Here is a 24,083-nt window from a genome sequence, read left to right as displayed (position 1 = left end):
TGGACAAAAAAAGAGGGGAAATATGACTCTTTTTCGTGGACGGAGGGAGTATCTTATTATATTATCATTTCATTTAGAGGGGCAAAAAAACAAACGACCCTAATACTTATAGCACCGTTGAGAACGACATTAACCAAGTGAGACAAGGAGCGGTAAATTAGTAAATTTGATAACAAGATAATTTGAATCACTAGCCATGAGTATGATAAATTGATAAGCTAATTTATTTTTCATAAGAAAATTAGATTTTGACGTAAAATTTAGAAACCTGGCAACACACAAGTGGTGCGTGCGCGGTGTTGGACTAATAAGTGGATACATAAAGTGCAAAAAGTCGTTGTTCATCTCACTCCTTTTCTCCTTAATTTTGAATGCCCTTTTTCGGCGTAGACTGAACTCACTCAAGAGGGGGAAACAACAAAACACCTAATAAATATACACACAAAACTCTCTCTCTTCTCTTCCTCTCTCCCCCTCACTGGCAGTAGCCGCAGCCCTCAACCATATGGCGTTTCAGCTGCTCCTGCTAATACACTCCTGAAATCTCACCTCCCCTCCCCTCCCCTCCACTTCGTAACCATCGTCAATGTCTACGGCTAGTACTACACTCCTCGCCGTGGCGCTTTGCGCCTTCCTAACGGCTACCTTAACATGCGCCGGCCTCGACTCCGAGATCGAAGCGTTACTCTCCTTCAAGCAGAATCTCCATGACCCACGTGGCGCATTGGGCGGCTGGGATGCCTCCACGACGGCCGCCCCCTGCGATTGGCGTGGCATTCGATGCTCTGCCGGCAGCGTCGTCGAGCTTCGCCTGCCGCGCCTCCAGCTCAGCGGCCGCCTCACTGACCACCTGGCTAACCTCGCTCAGCTGCAGAGGCTAAGCCTCCACTCCAACAATCTCAACGGCTCCATCCCGCGCACCCTCTCCCAGTGCTCTCTCCTACGCGCCGTCTACTTGCAGGACAACTCGCTCTCCGGCGACATCCCCCCCGCATTTTTCTCCAACCTCACGGATCTCGGGGTTTTGAACCTCTCCCACAATCTCATCTCCGGCGAAATCTCCGGCGACATTCCGCCGGCCATGCGTGTACTCGACCTCTCCTCCAACTCTTTCTCCGGTCGAATTCCGGCGAACTTCTCCGCCGCTCACCAGCTCCAGCTCATCAATTTGTCATACAACCGTTTCTCCGGCCAGATACCGGCGGCCATCGGAGCCCTGCAGAAGCTGCAGTATTTGTGGATCGACGCCAACAACGTCTACGGAACAATTCCATCGGCGCTATCGAACTGCTCGTCTCTCATCCATATCAGTGCCGGCGATAATATGCTGTCCGGGGTGGTTCCGGCGACGATAGGTTCGCTTCAGAAGCTTCAGGTTATCTCGTTGCCCCATAATCACCTAACTGGTGTCGTTTCACAATCATTGCTTTGTAACATTTCAGTATTGAATGCTACAATTCGGATTCTTAACTTGAGTTTTAATTCGCTCACGGGTATTGGAAACAATGATGGCAAAATTTGTCACAGTGCTCTCCAAGTTTTAGATCTTCACGAGAATCAGATTTCTGGCACGTTTCCTGACCTTCTAATGAATTTCTCTACATTAAGGTCCCTGGATGTTTCTGGAAATTTGATCTCCGGATTATTGCCGGAAAATGTTGGGAATCTGGTGAATTTGGAGGAGTTTCGAGTTGGGAACAACTCATTAACTGGCGGAATTCCCGAAAGTGTCACCAAATGTGGGGTTCTTAGAGTACTCGATCTTGGAAAAAATCGGTTTTTGGGTTCAATACCGGATTTTTTGGGGGAAATGAGGAACTTGACGACGTTGATTATTGGTGGGAATGCGATTACTGGTACAGTTCCCTCGAGCATAGGGAATCTTGAATCTTTACAAGTTTTGGACTTGAGTGATAATGAGTTGAATGGGACTGTACCTGTAGCGTTGACGAGTCTTGCCAATTTGAGCACTCTAGATTTGAGCTCTAACAGATTTTCCAATCAGGTGTTGATGAATATTGGGGAAATGAAAGGATTGGAAGTTCTGAATATGAGTGTTTGTGGGCTTTCAGGAGTGATTCCTTCTAGCATTGGGAATCTTTTGAGGCTCACAACTCTCGATTTGAGCAAGCAAAACTTGTCGGGGGAGTTGCCGTTTGAGCTTTTTGGGTTACCAAGGCTGCAAGTTGTGGCTTTGGAAGAGAATTCATTCTCTGGAGATGTGCCTGAAGGTTTTAGTAGCTTGTCTAGTTTGCAGAGTCTTAATCTATCAGGAAATGCTTTCTCTGGTGAGATTCCAGCCAGTTATGGATTTCTTAGATTATTGACTGCTCTTTCACTGTCTGGTAATCGATTGAGTGGTGCCATTCCGGTGGAGTTGAGCAACTGCACTAGCCTTGAAGTCTTAGAACTGAGAGAGACTGGGGTAACTGGCCAAATTCCCTCTGATTTTTCAAGTTTGTCGCATTTACAGAGGCTCGACTTGGGTCAGAATAGTTTAAGTGGCCCAATCCCAGGAAGCATTTCCAACTGCTCCTCTTTGGAAGTTTTGTTGTTGGACTCAAATCATATCTCAGGTGGCCTTCCAGAGACATTATCCAAGTTACCAAAATTAAAAGAATTAGACGTCTCCTCAAATAATCTGACTGGTGTTGTTCCGGAAAGTCTTTCCATCATATCTGCTTTACAGCGCTTGAATTTGTCCGCCAATGGTTTTGAGGGTGAGATTCCACCTGCTTTGGCTGCTCGGTTCAGTGATCCTTCGGTGTATGCTATGAACAAGGATTTATGTGGGGAGCCACTGGGAAGGAACTGCAAAAGGGTGAACGAACGCAAGAGGAAGAAGTTGATTCTTTTCATTGTTGTGATTGCAGTTGGTAGCTTAATGCTGCTACTATGTTGCTGTGGCTATGTATACAGTCTTCTTAGGTGGCGAAAGAAGCTGAGAGCAGGGGTAGAAGGAGTGAAGAAACGAAGCCCCAGCCCCGGTTCACAAGGGGCTCGTGGAAGTGAAGATTATGGGCAGCCAAAGCTTATTATGTTCAACAACAAGATCACATATGCAGAAACTGTAGAAGCAACCAGACAGTATGATGAGGAGAATGTATTAAGCAGGGGCAAATATGGGCTACTCTTTAAAGCCACTTATGCTGATGGAATGGTGCTTGCTATCCGGCGCCTCCCCGACACATCAATTGAAGAGAGCACATTCCGTAAGGAGGCTGAGTCTCTGGGCAAAGTTAAGCATCGGAATCTGACTGTTCTCCGTGGCTATTATGCTGGGCCGCCTCCTGATATGCGGTTTCTTGTTTACGATTACATGCCTAATGGAAATCTAGCCACTCTGCTTCAAGAGGCATCACACCAAGAAGGGCATGTGCTGAACTGGCCAATGCGACACCTGATTGCACTAGGCATAGCTCGTGGTCTAGCATTCTTGCATTCAGTCTCAATTATACATGGTGATGTGAAACCACAGAATGTGCTCTTTGATGCTGATTTTGAAGCCCATCTCTCAGATTTCGGCTTGGATAAAGTGACGATTGCTACGCCGGCTGAAGCTTCTACATCTGCCGTTCCCATTGGCACTCTGGGCTATGTAGCACCAGAAGCAACATTGACAGGGAAACCAACTAAAGAAGCAGATGTGTACAGCTTCGGGATCGTGGTGCTGGAGATTCTAACTGGTAAGAAGCCTGTGATGTTCACACAGGATGAGGACATCGTGAAATGGGTGAAGAGGCAACTGCAAAGAGGCCAAATTTCTGAACTGCTTGAGCCCGGTTTGGTTGAGCTCGACCCGGAGTCATCAGAGTGGGAAGAGTTCCTGCTGGGCGTCAAAGTTGGATTGCTCTGCACAATGCCTGACCCTCTCGAAAGACCTTCTATGAACGACGTCGTTTTCATGCTTGAAGGCTGTCGGTTAGGCCCCGAGATTCCCTCCTCCGCTGACCCGACCACTCTGCCTTCGCCGAGCTGAAAAACCTATAACTCATTTTATGTATTCTTTCATGCTTGAGAGAGTTAGGATTGCTTGCAAGATTTCTGTGGACAATGTATGGTTGATTTGTTTTTCCACCAAATTCATCATCCCTTTTTTTTTTTTTTCCTACATTTTTTCATGCAATGGCGATAGTGTTTCTAACACTACTATGTATTCTTGCACTAGATTATGAAGCTTATTCCTGTTGTTATTTGTAGTCAAGATTTCTCAACTGGAGGGAAATGTACCATTTTCACATTTTGCTTACTTTGCACTTTTCTAGTACAAATTTCTTTGGGTTTACACTTTACAATCTAAGAGTTGCCTCTTGGTGCAAAAGAAGGCTTTTCCGAATTTCAATTATTGAATAAAGGTGATATAGTGATGTGCAGAAAAAGAGAAGGGGCATGAGGCCAGATTCCCGCAGGAAGAATCATGTTATGTTGCAGTAACTCCGTGAATAATAAAATATTATTGTTATAGAATTGTTGATTGGATATTTTTTCGAAAGAAAGTAGCCGTTACAGTGGGCAGGGCATGAAAATCTGGAAGTCTTTATCGGAAAAGGGCAAAGCGTACCGTTTCCGGTGGGGCCGCCATCTCCTTGGCTGTTACTTGGGGCCTCCTTGTCCTATTACATTGACCCCTCCTATTCTCAACAACATTTTATTACTCTAATCGTACTGCTACAATGATGCTTCAATGCTACCGTCTTCTAATCTATTTTTTTTTTATTAAAAAATGAGATAATTGAAAATTAAATTTCAAATTTTGGAGATTTGCCAAAATCCGACCTAAATTTTTCAAATTAAACATTTACACGTGTTTGAAGCTGAGATTTAGACAGACAACCGATGATCATTCATATTGTCAATTTTATATTCGAATGTCTGATGATTTGTGTAATTGAGTTGAGAATAGGTATAGTAGAGCTAGAGCTTTTCGATAGTACTCCATCCGTCCCACGAATCTTGACACGTATTTCTTTTTAGATCGTCCCACGAATCTTGACACATTTTCAAATAAGGTAATAATTACTATTACCTTATCTCTCCTACTTTATCACTTTTATACTTTATTAACTACACACTTAAAACACTAATATACAACTCCTTAATTCTCGTGCTGAAATCAAACGTGTCAAAATTCGTGGAACCGATGGAGTACTAATTTAAATTTAAAACGCTCGACAATAAAATTGACAATACATAATAACAACCCAAAAAACTAATTTCAAAAGTCCTTGATCAAATTTAATTTTAAGGTCCAAACTCTTTAAACAAATTACAAATTTACAAGGGTCTAGTTTGCTACAGATCGTAAGCTACAATCTTAATTGAAAATTGTTCCAAGTTTGGATCAAATTTAATGGCAATAATCTCCAAAGATTGGAATTTAACTTACAAGTATCTGTTAATAAATTTGAAAGCGCAATAACATAAATACTTTGAAAGGATCCATATAACTACAAAAGTTTTAATCCTCTTCAAAAAAAAAAAAACTAGAAAAGTTTTAAGGATAAAAAATACGTAAGTAGAGATGGTTGCCAATGTGGCAATCGTAAATTAAGATTGATTTTAAACTTAAAATAAGTAATATCATAAAAAACAAAGTCCAGCAGCAGCATCATAACGTTCGGCTCGGCAGATACTCATCATGAATTAAGTAGTAGTACATCATACTAATATTATTATACTACTACGTATAGATTTCTCAGCCATTCCAACACACTTAAAAAATAAAATAAAAGAATTAAAAATGATCCAGGTCGGAATTTATGGAATTTAACAGTTGACCTGTCTCACGCGGCCCACCCCAGCCCACCTATCATGAAATCATTTATGTCACGTGGGGAGTGATTTTTGGGGGTTGTCTGGCGGGATCTTTATTTATGGCAAGTGGGGGTAGGTATCACTACCCTCCAAATTCTTTCTCACATTCAAACAAACGATTAATTCAGATTTAAGGTCGAGTCCCTATAAAAACAAGTTTAATCGATAGGTTTTCGAATTAACACACATTTATAATTAAGAATTTATACTCAAATTATTCTTAATTAATAGTAATAATTTATCTCAAATAAAGCAATCATTAAGTCGTAAATGAAGATAGTTAATGAAGGACAGCTTTAATATAAAATCTCAAGACGTCGTTTATAATATAAATAACTAAAAAATATAAAAATGTCTATACTATGAATTTATTAGTCACATAGTGGTTTGCTTTACAAGTTAAAAATATTACATATACGTCTCGTTTGGTACGCAATGTGGAATAAGGTGTAATATGGATGCACAATATCATGTCTGATAGAATGTATTAAAATATTTGTAAATTTATATTATTGAGTATGATTTATTAAAATTATATAAAGTTAACAATAATTATAATTATTATTTTTATTATGTATACCACCTTTGTGGGTGGTATACAGAGGTGGTATACAGAATCATTAAAATCAATATAATATTTTCGAGCTTTTGATTTATAAAGAGTCATATGTTTCATACTAATTCTTACCAAATAAGATATTAGGATGTCATAAGTATATTATATACCCTAATCATCCGTACCAAATGAGTTGTATGAATATTAGTATTACCCCATATAAATAGTTTATCAAAATTCCTATGAATATTATAGAGTACTCCATATAAATAGTTATTTTCATATAAACTCATTATCTCATTGTCTCGTGGAATAGCCTGTAAATTAAATGAATAATTTATAATTAAAAATTGAAGGTGATATATATACTTAATTCTATAAAGTTATAAAGTTATTGATATGATTCAAAACACCTTTAACTTTATAAATACTCTCTCCACCGCGAGATCATTTGCAACAGAGTAAATATCATATTATGCTACATATCACCTTGAATTAAAATGTAAAACACTACTATTAATTTTAGACTTCACTATATTTTCATGTACTTAATTTATTATATTGAGATAGTGTAAAATATAACTTTTATTTATAAATATAAATACATACATTTAAAAAGAGTTACTTATATTTTTTGACCTGATTTTTAAACAGAATTTAAAAAATATCCTCATATTTAAGAATGCAACAAAACCCCAACCTTTCACCAAATCTCAAACAAAAAATAATAAATAAATGGAAAGAGAACAATTTCTCAATGCCATAAATCTTAAGATTTTGAGCACCAAATGGCTAATTAGTAATGGTATAACCTTAAAGTAGAATAGAATCCATAATTATAAAATCATTGATTAGACGAAGAAAACAATATATAAAAAATTATATATATATATATATATATATATATATATATATATAAACAACCAAAAATCGGGACTTCGCACGCCAATGCCAAGATAGCATTTGGATACAGGAAATTTGCTTCCTTGCTCATTTTGGAAAATGGTTGATGGTCAAGTTTTTTGTTCCTTTTTGGGAATTTTGAAAGTCCAAACCTTATTAAACTTGTAAAATACAATTAACCCTAATTATAATTGACTATCGCAACTATTTTATTGAGACTGCACTTGGAAAATAAATTCAACAAATAATTTGACCGATGACCAGAACGCTTTCATATGGAAAATGTCTATACGAAATAAATAAAAATTGAACCCGTCAACATAATTATACATTGTTTTTTTAGACGAAGATAATTTTTTTTTTTTTTTTTGAGAAGACGAAGATATTTTATTGATCACATGAACATGGTACATGGAAATGACCCACCACACACTCCGGAGGTTCATTCCAAACATGAAGTGAATTGATATCTCGCGCCGCTTTCGCTAAACCATGAGCGATAGCATTATGTTCTCTCTTGACATGCTTAACTTTAAAACCAGGAAGCAAGGACAGCAACTCTCGACAATGCTGAGCTATAACTCCACACTCGGCAATATTTCACTTTTCGGACTGAATTGCTGCACAAGCCTCTTTGCAATAATTATACATTGTTAATATGGCAATAACAAGACAATTTTATTGAGACTACATAAAAAATAAATTGAAGAACATTTAAAAAAATAAATAAATTGAAGAAATAATTTAACAGATAACCACGACATTTCATCGATGGCAAGTTGGCAACTATCTATACGAAATTAATAAAAAAAAGTACTCGATCGAAACCTTAAGATTTCTAAAACTACACCCCCTGCTACTTAAGCAAGGTTAGGGATGATAAGTTTCTTCTAATAATATTTTAGAATGATTTCGATAAATTATAAAGCTAGCTAGTTCTTTTGAATTTTCCATCACTCACTCTTTGCATATGATCGCATTATATATATATAGTATGTGTGTGTGTCTTTTCACAAGGATTGAGCGCCTACGTCAATGCTCTACAACTAGCAAAGTTTTAAATGAATAAGATAATAGTATGTCAATTTTAGAAAAATCAATATTTCAATTTTGTAGGGTCATATATTCAAACAACTTCAGAACTATTAATTGTAAATATATATATGAAGGAGAATGTCGTTACTTATATGTTGATCAAGTCAGTAAGTCACTAATATGCACAATCCAATATGAACAAACTTTTAATATGCGCAGGCAAACATGAACACACTTTTAATCATATTCGAATCGCTTAAAAAGTTAAACGAAAAAGTTCAGCAACATAAGGCCAATGAAAATTGTAAATTAAAGAAATTATTTTAAAATATATGAAGCAGACACAAATATACACAAACAAGATTCGTTTGCTTGATAATATGGAATAAGACTTTATATATTTGACTCAGATGTCTTATATTATATATATATATAATAACCATTAAAATCAATGCATCTACTATATAAATTAATGCATTCGCTATTAAATTTAATGCATCCGAACCAGGGGGCTTAGCCCACTGGCCACCGGGTCCTCACTTAAGTGAAGTGACCCGGGTTCGATCCCTCTTGGGAGCGAATTGGAGATTGGAGATATAAGGTGGATTTGGTGAATGGAGAGATAAGGTGGTTCTTGGAGTGGATGGGAACTAATTACTAACATCTAACATGACTTTGCCCGATCAAAAAAAAAAAATTAAATTTAATGCATCCGAAAATAATAAATTTTTTGCTCCCTTCAGGATTCGAACCCAGTATCTGCATTCATCCACCAAGATGATGCATCCACCGTAGATCTTGATGATCGAATGGTTTAAAATGGTTCTCTGTTCTAATTTGATTTAGTGGTTCTTATTTGAACCTCTCCCTATATATATATATATATATATATATATATATATATATATATATATATAGGGAGAGGTTCAGGAAAGAACCATAAATAAAAGAAGACCGGAGAACCATTTTCAGCCATTCGATCATCAAGATCTACGGTGGATGCATCATCTTGTTGGATGAATGCAGATCCTGAGTTCGAATCCTGAAGGGAGCATTTTTTTTTATTTTTTTTAGTGCATTAATTTTAACAGCGGATGCATTAATTTTTACAGTGAATGCATTAGATTTGATGGTTCTCCCGTTCTCACAAATAATGTAGTTCTCTCTAGAACCACACCCTATATATATATATATATATATATATAGGGTAGGGTTAATATAAAAACCCCTCTTAAGATGAAAACTAGGAACCAATTTAAAGCCATTGATTTAAATAAAATGGAGGGCTGAGATTAAACTACAGATGCACAATTTCGATTTGCTTGAGTATTTTGCATTGTTGGTTTCAATTGCATAAATTGCATATTTTTTAAGTGCACAGTAAAATATAATAGATGCACAGTTTCTTTTGTTGACTAAATCCTAACCATTAGATCTAATATTTAAAAGGTCAAGATTAGGTTCCTAGTTCTCATTTTAACAGAGGTTTTTATTAGAACTTCTTCCTATATATCAATATTATGTTTGATTAAATGTATTAAATTATCTGCTTTATAAATAAATTGTGGTAGGAGAGTGAAATTTTGATAATTTAATACTTTCTTCGTCCACGATATCGTTTCCACATTGTGGACCGCACAGGTTTTAAGAAAATGGTTAATACATAGTTGATAATAGTGGTATTGGTGTGAATGGTGTTTGAGTCCCACTATAAATGTGTGGAGGAAAATAAAGATGTAGACCCTACTGCTATAAATGGAAATGAAAATAAAATTGTAGACGGATCAATATGACAAAAGTGGAAACGATGTTATGGACGGATGAAGTATATTAATTTATAGCAGGAAGCTAAAAGTATGGTAACTTAATCTATTATCAAATTCATAAAAAAATTAATAAATGATATGATTAGGATTTGTGGTACACTGAATCCCATAGATCTATATAATACATAATGGCCCTTACTTTATAAATGGGCATCATGCTTTAAAGCAAACATAATATAGGGTGTCATATGTATATTATACTAGGGGTGAGCAAAATATCCGAAATCCGAATATCCGATCCAAACCAAACCGAAATTTAAAATTTGGTTCGGATTTTTCGGATTTTCGGATCGGATCGGATTGAATTTTAAGCAAATTTCGGATTTTCGGATCGGATCGGATTGGCACCTTAAAAATCCGAAAAAATCCGAAATCCGAATTATATTTATAATATAATTAATATTATAATATTATAAATATATATATATAATTACTAGTTTTTAAATAGTTAAATATTTCTAAATTCTAACCCTATACTCCCATTTTGGTTGATTATAATTAATGGTTTGTTAATTATGACCTTAATTTGATTGTAATTATCTAATATGTTAGGTTGACATCTATTTCGGATTTTTCGGATTTTTTCGGTTTTCGGATTTTTTTTTTGACATTTCGAAATTTTTTCACATTTCGGGTTTTTTCGGTTCGGATCGGATTTTATCCGAAATTTTTCGGATTTTCGGATTCGGATTTTCGGATAATACGGTTCGGATCGGACTGAATTTTAGGAAAATTTCGGATTTTCGGATCGGATCGGATCAGGCAAAAATCCGATCCGAAATCCGAATGCTCACCCCTATATTATACACCCTAGTAACCCCTAGCAAACAAGCTACAATGTATGTGCATGACCTTAACCATGATCTACACCGATTGGTTCAAACAATTCATAAGATACGTAAATGTAGTGGCAAAATTTGTATAATCCATTTAGCGTTTACCCTATTTGTCCTATTTAACATGGTCCTTTTGTCATTTTGGGTTGTCCCATTATAGATGGCTCATTCCAAAAAAGTAAATATCATTATCTTACAAAAAGTTGTGGACTCCACCACTTTCTATCACTTTTAATTGTCCTTAAATCACTCTTTTTTTAATAACCGTGCCCAAAAGGAGCCATACTTAGTGGAATGGAAGGAATATTAATTACCTAAATGGTTAGCACAATAATAAGGCTAATTAATCTCAATTCAAGTAAGTTCAGATGTTAGATCATCATGATCGGTCAACTGAGTTGCCGAAGCCTATCGTCAAGACCTCAGACAAAATAAATTTGTATTTTTCCTATGCCCACGGCTAGGTTCCGCTAGCGGTAAGTATATGGTCAATCCCACAAGGAGTTGGTGTATTCTTCTCTCTTGTCACAAATGTCATTTGGATTGTGCTATGGTCAGAGCGTTGAGCACGCTTTAGGCAGAGCCCTGAGAACAAAGAACCTGAAATCAAACAAAAGAAAAATAAAAAATAAAAGAAACTTAGTTTGGGCATAGTCTCGTCAAGTTTGGGCACAGTCATCGCTCATAGGTTCAAAGAAATTCGATATGCCCTTGTATCATTGGTTATGGGCCGTTGATCAATGAGATGTGTCCCCATTGTCACGGTGTCACGTGCACAAGCTCACTCAGCCCTCATCTATGCCCTTCATATTGGGTGGAGGGGTACTCCCCTCCTTCGTCTGTCCTGGTGGATTCCCCGCATCAAGCTGTAGTTGTGCGGGTATGCCCAGAACGCATTATGACTCTGCGGACCCAAATGGTCATAGGTATGCCAAAGGCATACTACCACCGCCTGCATCAGCCGCACGATGTGGAGTAGGATTTCTTCAAACTTGTGCCCACGTATTGCTTGTAACCTGATTTTGCCCAGAACGTCATCGGCCAAATAAAGCTCCGAGTTTGCCCAAGTTGTTTGGATTCAGGCCTAATGCTTCGGGAACACACATGCATAGCTACTTTACCCAGATTCGACCTCACAATTTCACATGCTGAAACTTAATTCGATTTTAGCCCAAACCAAGTAAAACAATTACCTAGACATGATAAAATTAAATAACACAAAAGAAATAAGCATACTTGAATTGAAATAGATGTTCAAAAATAAAAGCAATCTTTGTGCAATACCAACTCTGCCCAAAGCAAATAAAAACAGTACATAAAATAAAAACGTGCCCAAAGGGCTTGTTTTTTCCTTGGCTAGACTCTCATTGAAAATAGAAATACAAAATAAACTAATCTAAGATGAAGAATGGCTGAAAATTATGTGTGGTCAAAATTCCGTCTCCAGCTCCCTTCTGGCCGCAGGGGAGTGCTCCTTTATATAGAGAATGGTAGTGGCCTAGTGGACCTTTGGCCAAGTCCATGCAGATTAGGGCTTCTAGGCGCAGTAGCTAGGGTTCTGGGCACAACGGCTAGGGTTTCTGGGTGCATCCAAGATTGCTCAGATTTCTTTCCATATATGCTTAGCCCAAATCAGATATGCATCCTATAAAAGGAAAGTCAATATCCGCATTCTTTTTTCCTTATGTTGATGGGTGCGCGCTGTGCCCTATTACGCCAGGTTATGCCCCAAAGTCAGCATCTTATTTCTGCTTAGTTTTTGTTCGACCTTTAACTTGCGGCTTTGTCCTTGAACACCAGTTTTTTTCGCTTTGCCCTGGAATGCCAGATTTTTCCGCTTTACCCTGGAATGCTAGATTTTGCTCCTGTCTCGCCGTTGTGCCTTTGAACACAACTGAATTCCGCACGGTACTTGGTTTGGACAAAGGAGTACGACTGTTGTGCCCACGAATGATCTCAAATCTTTGCCTCTTTTGCGGAATGCAACCTGCTTTGCCCAAAATCTCGTCCACCTGTCCTTATGCCCAAAATGTGACCTCCCAAACACAAAAGACACAAAACACACAAAAATAAGACTCAATCTAGACCTAAAAGACACACGAAAAATGGGCTCGTCATGAGTCAAACCAAAAATAAAAGAATATATGTTTAAATAAAACACTAACACAACAACATCTAAATGAATGAAATCCTCCAACTCCAACTCCACATTACATTTGGTATGGTGGAAAAAGTTTCAATTACAAAAGAAGGCTGCAACATCATACCATCCTGCCCCATCAGTTCAACGGGAGGAAAAATTAGGCATTCATATAGCACAAATATATAGAACTTCCGAATTCATTACCTTCTACACTTGAAAATATTTCTGCAAACATTTCGCCCATTCCTTGCGAACTTCATTAATCTCGTCACCAGAATATCTTTTTTTATCTTCCTTGGTGGTTTTTAGTCTTCCACTATTATGTAAACATTATAAACATGAGTTGTATAATTCTCACCAACAAGCAAATGTAACTAGGTTGAACTGAGATATTTAAATTAGAAAATTAATTACCAATGATTTTATTGAACCAATCGTTTCACACGATCCAAGTGCAATTATTTCCTTCATGTATCTCATTAGGGGTGAGCATTCGGATTTCGGATCGGATTTTTGCCTGATCCGATCCGATCCGAAAATCCAAAATTTTCCTAAAATTCAATCCGATCCGAACCGTATTATCCGAAAATCCGAATCCGAAAATCCGAAAAATTTTGGATAAAATCCGATCCGAACCGAAAAATTCGAAATGTGAAAAAAAATTCGAAATGTCAAAAAAAAATCCGAAAACCGAAAAAATCCGAAAAATCCGAAATAGATATCAACCTAACATATTAGATAATTACAATCAAATTAAGGTCATAATTAACAAGCCATTAATTATAATCAACCAAATGGGAGTATAGGGTTAGAATTTAGAAATATTTAACTATTTAAAAACTAATAATTATATATATTTATTTATAATATTATAATATTAATTATATTATAAATATAATTCGGATTTCGAATTTTTTCGGATTTTTAAGGTGCCAATCCGATCCGATCCGAAAATCCGAAATTTGCTTAAAATTCAATCCGATCCGATCCGAAAATCCGAAAAATCCGAACCAAATTTTAAAATTCGGTTTGGTTCGGATCGGATATTCGGATTTCGGATATTTTGCTCACCCCTATATCTCATCACATAGAAACCACACTGATAGCAGTCTGGTTCTTTGGGACCCTACAATACAATCCGACTGTTAATACTTAAATTTAATTAATAGTATCTCCATTATTTTTTTGTATAAATACCTTAATGATTGTCCATGAGACACCTTTTCCTTCTTTATGTATATATATATATATATATATATATATATATATATATATATATATATATAGGGTTGGGTTCTTGTTGTATCCAAGCTTATGGTAGTACCGTAGGACCAAATCTTGACCACACGATTTGGATAAGAGGTGCATTGAGATTGTGACACGTGGCAAGAAGCTTCCAAGGCAATTCAAGACAAAAATCTGGACAGGGGTAAAATCGGAAAATATTTTCGTATATTAAAAATATATATATTTTTTTATATTCTCAAAATATTCATATTTTAGATGCATAAAGGTTAAAACTAAGATGCATACAGTTTCATATAAAAATGCATAAGATTTCACCCCACCCCCCACACCCCTGAACCCAACCCACCCCTGAACCCCCCCACCCCCACCCCTCCACCCCCCACCCAACCCCCACCCAATTTTTTTATTTTTTTTATTTTTTCAAAAACTGATTTTCTGACCACTGACCCAACCCCACCCACCCCCCCTCCCCCCAATTTTTTTTTTAATTTTTTCAAAAACTGATTTTCTGACCATTGACCCATCCCCACCCCCACCCCACCCACCCACCCACCCCCCCACCCCCCCACCAAAAAAATTTTAATTTTTAATTTTTTTTTTCAATTTTTGGGGATGCATAATTTCATACACTGATATGCATATATTATTACATGAAAATGCATAAAACATTAACTACAAATAATTATTTTTGCAAATACATTTTTTTAAAAAAAAACCCTAAACACTAAACACTAAACTCTAAACATCATTAAACCCTAAACACTAAAACCAAAACCCTAAAATAAATACTAAACACTAAACCTATATACACTGAAACACTACACACTAAAACCTAAAAACTAAACCCTAAATACTAAAACACTAAACTCTAAACATCATTAAACCCTAAACACTAAAACAAAAGAGTAATGCTACAGCCACATTGTGGCTGCCCACAATTTACTTAAGTAGAAAATAATTTAATTTACTTAACATATTTTTTTAAATAAAATAAGATTTAGTCATTTTACCATATTCTCTACATTATAGAATTTTTTTTGCAATTTTTTGGTAACTTTTTTATTTTTATTAAAAAATAAATTAAAATAAAAAATGCAAAAAAATTAAAAAAAAATAAGTACAATATAGAGAATATAATAAAATAACTAAATCCTATTTTTATTTAAAAAAATAAATTAAATAAATCAAGATTATCCTTATTATATTAGTGTGTGGGTGGCCACAATGTGGCTGCATAGATTTATTGAAAACAAAAACCCTAAAATAAATACTAACACTAAAACACTACACACTAAAACCTAAAAACTAAACCCTAAATACTAAAACACTAAAATCTAAACATCATTAAACCCTAAATACTAAAACCCAAACCCTAAATAAATACTAAACACTAAAACACTACACACTAAAACTTAAAAACTAAACCCTAAATACTAAAACACTAAACTCTAAACATCATTAAACCCTAAACACTAAAACAAAAAACCCTAAAATAAATACTAAACATTAAAACCTATATACACTAAAACACTACACACTAAAACGTAAAAACTAAACCCTAAATACTAAAACACTAAAATCTAAACATCATTAAACCCTAAATACTAAAGAGTAAAATTTTGAAGTAGCCAAAATGGAGCATAAAACACAATTTATGGCCACACATTGAAAAAACACAAATTTTGGCCATTTTTATTATTTTGGACGTTTTTGCCCTTAATGAGGCGGACTGGGTAGGATCAGGCACGCGGGTCGCGTGCCGGGTCGGGTTAGGCACTTATGATTGGCACTTATGGCACTATTAGTGCCATAAGTGCCATCGAAAATCCAAAATAAAACCAAGTAAAATAGTCATTTTGGATAATCTAAACCCTAAATGGAACATCTAAACCCCAAATGAATAATCTAAACCCTAAATGGAATATCTAAACCCTAGGGGGAAGTGTGCACTTATGGCACTTAATTATGGCACTATTAGTGCCATACGTGCAGCACAGATCAGATCAGATCAGATCTGTCGATGGCTGAAATCAAAGGAGGCGAAGATCAGATCTGCCGATGGAGGAGGCGGCGCAACGATCAGATCAGATCCACCACCGCCTCATCAGATCAGATCTGCCGCCGCCGCCCGCCTCATCCTCCGCCACCTGACCGACCTCCTCCACGCTGCCGATTCCAAAGGATCGGATCTTCTCCACCGCCGCCGCCTCATCCTCTACTCCGATAAAGTCTGCCCAAGCCGCGAGAGCTCCGGCGAATTCTCCAAGCTCGGGCGAATTCTCCAAGCTCCGGCGAATTCTCCAAGCTCGGTGCCGCTGGAGAGAGAGAGAAAGAGATATGAGAAAGAGAGAGGAGAGAGAGAGAAGGGTAGAATAGTCATGACATACAAAAAATGGCCAAAATTTATGTTTTTTCAAATGATGGACAAAATTTGATGTTGTATGTTGAATAGGGCCATTTGGCCCTATTATTTCAATACTAAAACCCAAACCCTAAAATAAATACTAAACACTAAAACACTACACACTAAAACTTAAAAACTAAACCCTAAATACTAAAACACTAAACTCTAAACATCATTAAACCCTAAACACTAAAACAAAAACCCTAAAATAAATACTAAACACTAAAACCTATATACACTAAAACACTACACACTAAAACGTAAAAACTAAACCCTAAATACTAACACACTAAAATCTAAACATCATTAAACCCTAAATACTAAAACCCAAACCCTAAAATAAATACTAAACACTAAAACCTATACACTAAAACACTACACACTAAACCCTAAAAACTAAACCCTAAACACTAAACCCTAAAGACTAAAAACCTAAACACTAAAAATCTAAACACTAAACCCCAAACCCTATACCCTAAAATAAATATTATAAAATATGTGTATATAAAAAAGAAGAATGCATAATCTAGAACAATAAAATGCATATATTATTACATGAAAATGCATAAAACATTAACTACAAATAAGTTTTTTTTGGGGGGGAGGGGGTGTGGGTGGGGGTGGGCCACCAATCAGAAAATCAGTTTTTGAAAAGAAAAAAAAATTTGGGGGTGGGGGTGGGTCAGCAATCAGAAAATCAGTTTTTGAAAAAAAAAATTGGTGGGGGGATGGGTGTGGGGCAGGAGTGGGGTGGCGAAAATACCAGATTTATTAAAATGAAATGCATTTTTTTGTATAATTTAATGCATTTTTATGTGAAAACTTTATGCATTTTAGTTTGATTTTATATGCATATGAAACATGCCTATTTTTGGGTGGGGGTGGGTCACCAATCAGAAAATCAGTTTTTGAAAAGAAAAAAAAATTTGGGGGTGGGGGTGGGTCAGCAATCAGAAAATCAGTTTTTGAAAAAAAAAATTGGTGGGGGGATGGGTGTGGGGCAGGAGTGGGGTGGCGAAAATACCAGATTTATTAAAATGAAATGCATTTTTTTTGTACTCCCTCCGTCCCGCGAGTCTTGACACGTTTGGGTTCGGCACGGGAATTAAGGAGTTGTAGATTAGTATTTTAAGTGTATAATTAATAAAGTATAAAATTGATAAAGTAGGAGAGAGAAGGTAATAAAAGTGATAAAGTAGGAGAGAGAATATAATAAAGGTGATAAAGTAGGAGAGAGAATGTAATAATTATTGCCCAAAAGGAAACGTGTCAAGATTCGTGGGACGGCCCAAAAAGGAAAACGTGTCAAGATTCGTGGGACGGAGGGAGTATAATTTAATGCATTTTTATGTGAAAACTTTATGCATTTTAGTTTGATTTTATATGCATATGAAACATGCCTATTTTTGGGGGGTGGTAATGGGGAGGGTTGGGGGATGGTGTGGGGGTGGGTTGGGGGGTGGGGTGGTGAAAATACCAAAACTGTAAAAATCAAATGCATTTTTTGTTCAAAGTTATGCATTTCATGTGAAAACATTATGTATCTTCGTGTGAGACTTTATGCATCTAAAATATATCTATTTTGTGAAAATCTAAAACAATATATATATTTTTTAATTTTTAATTCCGAAAATTATATTCCAATTTTACCCCTCTTCAGATTTTGCCTTGGAATGCCTTGCCATGTGTCACCATCTTGATGCGCCACATGTCATAAATGTGTGGTCAAGAATTGGTCCTATAGTACTACCATAAGCTTGGATACTACATGATCCTATTCCTATATATATATATATATATATATAGAGAGAGAGAGAAGGGTTCAACAGATAAGCTAAATATTGTGGAGAATAGAGAATTCGTAAAATAAAAACGAACAGATCTATAATTTTAATGAACAGATCAATGTACCACATGAACAACAATTTGTCAAGGGTTCGAATCCTGTTGGTGACGAGTTTTTCTTTATTTTTACTAAATACGATTGTTCATTACTTTATGTTGATCTGTTTGTAAAATAAATAGATTTGTTCATAATGAATAAAAAGATAATTCTCTATTGAACTCAACCCTATATATATATATATGTGTGTGTGTGTGTGTGTGTGTGTGTGTGTGAGTTGATTATGGTGAAAACTGCAATTTAAAATAAGAACTGAGAACATTGCACTTGGCGTGTAAAGTTACTGTATTTGTTGTGAAATTAACTGCACTCGAAAAAAAAATTGCTCCTTTCAGAATTTGAACCCAAATGATGCATTTTTTCTTCAAGATGTAAATTTCCATGATCCAAAAGTTGAGAATGATTTTTCTTTCTTATTTTAATTCTTTGTTATCATTTGAACATCTTTCTATATATATATATAAATTATATTTAATATTTACATTTATTTATTAAAAATAACACTTAATTTTATGATTGTCGTGCATTGCATAGAATGACGTACATCTATATATATAACATGAAAAGAGAGTTTTAACGATAAATTTTTACTGCTAAATTTTCTCTCTCCACTATTATCTCCATTTAACCCATTATTCTTTCTCCATTTAACTAACTTTTCTATTCAATTAACGTGATTCTCTCTCTCTCTCTCGTTATTTTTTCTTCTTTGCGATTTTTTCAATTTTTTTCTCTTTCTTTAAAATTCTTTTTCACTTTTAGATTTTTTTTTTTAATTTTTCTCTTAAATTTGTACACTTTCACTAATATAAAAATATTCAATATGCGTATCAAGTTAAAGATAATGACAAGAACTTTAATTTAATTTATAATATATTAAAAATAGATTAAAAAATAAGAAATATATACAAATTAAAAGCAATCTTTGTGCAATACCAACTCTGCCCAAAGCAAATAAAAACAGTACATAAAATAAAAACGTGCCCAAAGGGCTTGTTTTTTCCTTGGCTAGACTCTCATTGAAAATAGAAATACAAAATAAACTAATCTAAGATGAAGAATGGCTGAAAATTATGTGTGGTCAAAATTCCGTCTCCAGCTCCCTTCTGGCCGCAGGGGAGTGCTCCTTTATATAGAGAATGGTAGTGGCCTAGTGGACCTTTGGCCAAGTCCATGCAGATTAGGGCTTCTAGGCGCAGTAGCTAGGGTTCTGGGCACAACGGCTAGGGTTTCTGGGCGCATCCAAGATTGCTCAGATTTCTTTCCATATATGCTTAGCCCAAATCAGATATGCATCCTATAAAAGGAAAGTCAATATCCGCATTCTTTTTTCCTTATGTTGATGGGTGCGCGCTGTGCCCTATTACGCCAGGTTATGCCCCAAAGTCAGCATCTTATTTCTGCTTAGTTTTTGTTCGACCTTTAACTTGCGGCTTTGTCCTTGAACACCAGTTTTTTTCGCTTTGCCCTGGAATGCCAGATTTTTCCGCTTTACCCTGGAATGCTAGATTTTGCTCCTGTCTCGCCGTTGTGCCTTTGAACACAACTGAATTCCGCACGGTACTTGGTTTGGACAAAGGAGTACGACTGTTGTGCCCACGAATGATCTCAAATCTTTGCCTCTTTTGCGGAATGCAACCTGCTTTGCCCAAAATCTCGTCCACCTGTCCTTATGCCCAAAATGTGACCTCCCAAACACAAAAGACACAAAACACACAAAAATAAGACTCAATCTAGACCTAAAAGACACACGAAAAATGGGCTCGTCATGAGTCAAACCAAAAATAAAAGAATATATGTTTAAATAAAACACTAACACAACAACATCTAAATGAATGAAATCCTCCAACTCCAACTCCACATTACATTTGGTATGGTGGAAAAAGTTTCAATTACAAAAGAAGGCTGCAACATCATACCATCCTGCCCCATCAGTTCAACGGGAGGAAAAATTAGGCATTCATATAGCACAAATATATAGAACTTCCGAATTCATTACCTTCTACACTTGAAAATATTTCTGCAAACATTTCGCCCATTCCTTGCGAACTTCATTAATCTCGTCACCAGAATATCTTTTTTTATCTTCCTTGGTGGTTTTTAGTCTTCCACTATTATGTAAACATTATAAACATGAGTTGTATAATTCTCACCAACAAGCAAATGTAACTAGGTTGAACTGAGATATTTAAATTAGAAAATTAATTACCAATGATTTTATTGAACCAATCGTTTCACACGATCCAAGTGCAATTATTTCCTTCATGTATCTCATTAGGGGTGAGCATTCGGATTTCGGATCGGATTTTTGCCTGATCCGATCCGATCCGAAAATCCAAAATTTTCCTAAAATTCAATCCGATCCGAACCGTATTATCCGAAAATCCGAATCCGAAAATCCGAAAAATTTTGGATAAAATCCGATCCGAACCGAAAAATTCGAAATGTGAAAAAAATTCGAAATGTCAAAAAAAAATCCGAAAACCGAAAAAATCCGAAAAATCCGAAATAGATATCAACCTAACATATTAGATAATTACAATCAAATTAAGGTCATAATTAACAAGCCATTAATTATAATCAACCAAAATGGGAGTATAGGGTTAGAATTTAGAAATATTTAACTATTTAAAAACTAATAATTATATATATTTATTTATAATATTATAATATTAATTATATTATAAATATAATTCGGATTTCGGATTTTTTCGGATTTTTAAGGTGCCAATCCGATCCGATCCGAAAATCCGAAAAATCCGAACCAAATTTTAAAATTCGGTTTGGTTCGGATCGGATATTCGGATTTCGGATATTTTGCTCACCCCTATATCTCATCACATAGAAACCACACTGATAGCAGTCTGGTTCTTTGGGACCCTACAATACAATCCGACTGTTAATACTTAAATTTAATTAATAGTATCTCCATTATTTTTTTGTATAAATACCTTAATGATTGTCCATGAGACACCTTTTCCTTCTTTATGTATATATATATATATATATATATATATAGGGTTGGGTTCTTGTTGTATCCAAGCTTATGGTAGTACCGTAGGACCAAATCTTGACCACACGATTTGGATAAGAGGTGCATTGAGATTGTGACACGTGGCAAGAAGCTTCCAAGGCAATTCAAGACAAAAATCTGGATCGGGGTAAAATCGGAAAATATTTTCGTATATTAAAAATATATATATTTTTTTATATTCTCAAAATATTCATATTTTAGATGCATAAAGGTTAAAACTAAGATGCATACAGTTTCATATAAAAATGCATAAGATTTCACCCCACCCCCACACCCCTGAACCCAACCCACCCCTGAACCCCCCCACCCCCACCCCCTCCACCCCCCACCCAACCCCCACCCAATTTTTTTATTTTTTTTTATTTTTTCAAAAACTGATTTTCTGACCACTGACCCAACCCCACCCACCCCCCCTCCCCCCAATTTTTTTTTTTAATTTTTTCAAAACTGATTTTCTGACCATTGACCCATCCCCCACCCCCACCCCACCCACCCACCCACCCCCCCACCCCCCCACCAAAAAAATTTTAATTTTTAATTTTTTTTTTCAATTTTTGGGGATGCATAATTTCATACACTGATATGCATATATTATTACATGAAAATGCATAAAACATTAACTACAAATAATTATTTTTGCAAATACATTTTTTTTAAAAAAAAACCCTAAACACTAAACACTAAACTCTAAACATCATTAAACCCTAAACACTAAAACCAAAACCCTAAAATAAATACTAAACACTAAAACCTATATACACTGAAACACTACACACTAAAACCTAAAAACTAAACCCTAAATACTAAAACACTAAACTCTAAACATCATTAAACCCTAAACACTAAAACAAAAGAGTAATGCTACAGCCACATTGTGGCTGCCCACAATTTACTTAAGTAGAAAATAATTTAATTTACTTAACATATTTTTTTAAATAAAAATAAGATTTAGTCATTTTACCATATTCTCTACATTATAGAATTTTTTTTGCAATTTTTTTGGTAACTTTTTTATTTTTATTAAAAAATAAATTAAAATAAAAATGCAAAAAAATTAAAAAAATAAGTACAATATAGAGAATATAATAAAATAACTAAATCCTATTTTTATTTAAAAAATAAAGTAAATAAATCAAGATTATCCTTATTATATTAGGTGTGGGGTGGCCACAATGTGGCTGGCAGAGATGGAGGGAAAACAAAAACCCTAAAAGAAAGACTAAACACTAAAACACGACACACGAAAACCTAAAAACGAAACCCGAAAGACGAAAACACTAAAAGCGAAACAGCAGGAAACCCGAAAGACGAAAACCCAAACCCGAAAATAAATACTAAACACTAAAACACTACACACTAAAACTGAAAAACTAAACCCTAAATACTAAAACACTAAACTCTAAACATCATTAAACCCTAAACACTAAAACAAAACCCTAAAATAAATACTAAACATTAAAACCTATATCACTAAAACACTACACACTAAAACGTAAAAACTAAACCCTAAATACTAAAACACTAAAATCTAAACATCATTAAACCCTAAATACTAAAGAGTAAAATTTTGAAGTAGCCAAAATGGAGCATAAAACACAATTTATGGCCACACATTGAAAAAACACAAATTTTGGCCATTTTTATTATTTTGGACGTTTTTGCCCTTAATGAGGCGGACTGGGTAGGATCAGGCACGCGGGTCGCGTGCCGGGTCGGGTTAGGCACTTATGATTGGCACTTATGGCACTATTAGTGCCATAAGTGCCATCGAAAATCCAAAATAAAACCAAGTAAAATAGTCATTTTGGATAATCTAAACCCTAAATGGAACATCTAAACCCCAAATGAATAATCTAAACCCTAAATGGAATATCTAAACCCTAGGGGGAAGTGTGCACTTATGGCACTTAATTATGGCACTATTAGTGCCATACGTGCAGCACAGATCAGATCAGATCAGATCTGTCGATGGCTGAAATCAAAGGAGGCGAAGATCAGATCTGCCGATGGAGGAGGCGGCGCAACGATCAGATCAGATCCACCACCGCCTCATCAGATCAGATCTGCCGCCGCCGCCGCCTCATCCTCCGCCACCTGACCGACCTCCTCCACGCTGCCGATTCCAAAGGATCGGATCTTCTCCACCGCCGCCGCCTCATCCTCTACTCCGATAAAGTCTGCCCAAGCCGCGAGAGCTCCGGCGAATTCTCCAAGCTCGGGCGAATTCTCCAAGCTCCGGCGAATTCTCCAAGCTCGGTGCCGCTGGAGAGAGAGAAAGAGATATGAGAAAGAGAGAGGAGAGAGAGAGAAGGGTAGAATAGTCATGACATACAAAAAATGGCCAAAATTTATGTTTTTTCAAATGATGGACAAAATTTGAT

At 35.9% G+C, this 24,083-nt stretch overlaps 1 protein-coding gene across 1 annotated transcript; it reads left to right on the top strand.

The window, feature by feature from the left end:
• Positions 1 to 344: 344 nt before the first annotated feature.
• LOC131010307 (probable LRR receptor-like serine/threonine-protein kinase At4g36180) lies at positions 345 to 4,249 on the top strand. Its single transcript, XM_057937763.1, has one exon. The coding sequence runs from the start codon at positions 587 to 589 to the stop codon at positions 3,977 to 3,979; it is 3,393 nt and encodes a 1,130-aa protein (XP_057793746.1). The 5' UTR covers positions 345 to 586; the 3' UTR covers positions 3,980 to 4,249.
• The last annotated feature ends 19,834 nt before the right edge of the window (positions 4,250 to 24,083 follow it).

Source organism: Salvia miltiorrhiza, chromosome 2 (assembly GCF_028751815.1).
Source record: "Salvia miltiorrhiza cultivar Shanhuang (shh) chromosome 2, IMPLAD_Smil_shh, whole genome shotgun sequence".
NCBI lineage: Eukaryota > Viridiplantae > Streptophyta > Magnoliopsida > Lamiales > Lamiaceae > Salvia > Salvia miltiorrhiza.
Note: the sequence above shows the minus strand (reverse complement) of the source record. Positions and strands in the feature narration are given on the sequence as shown.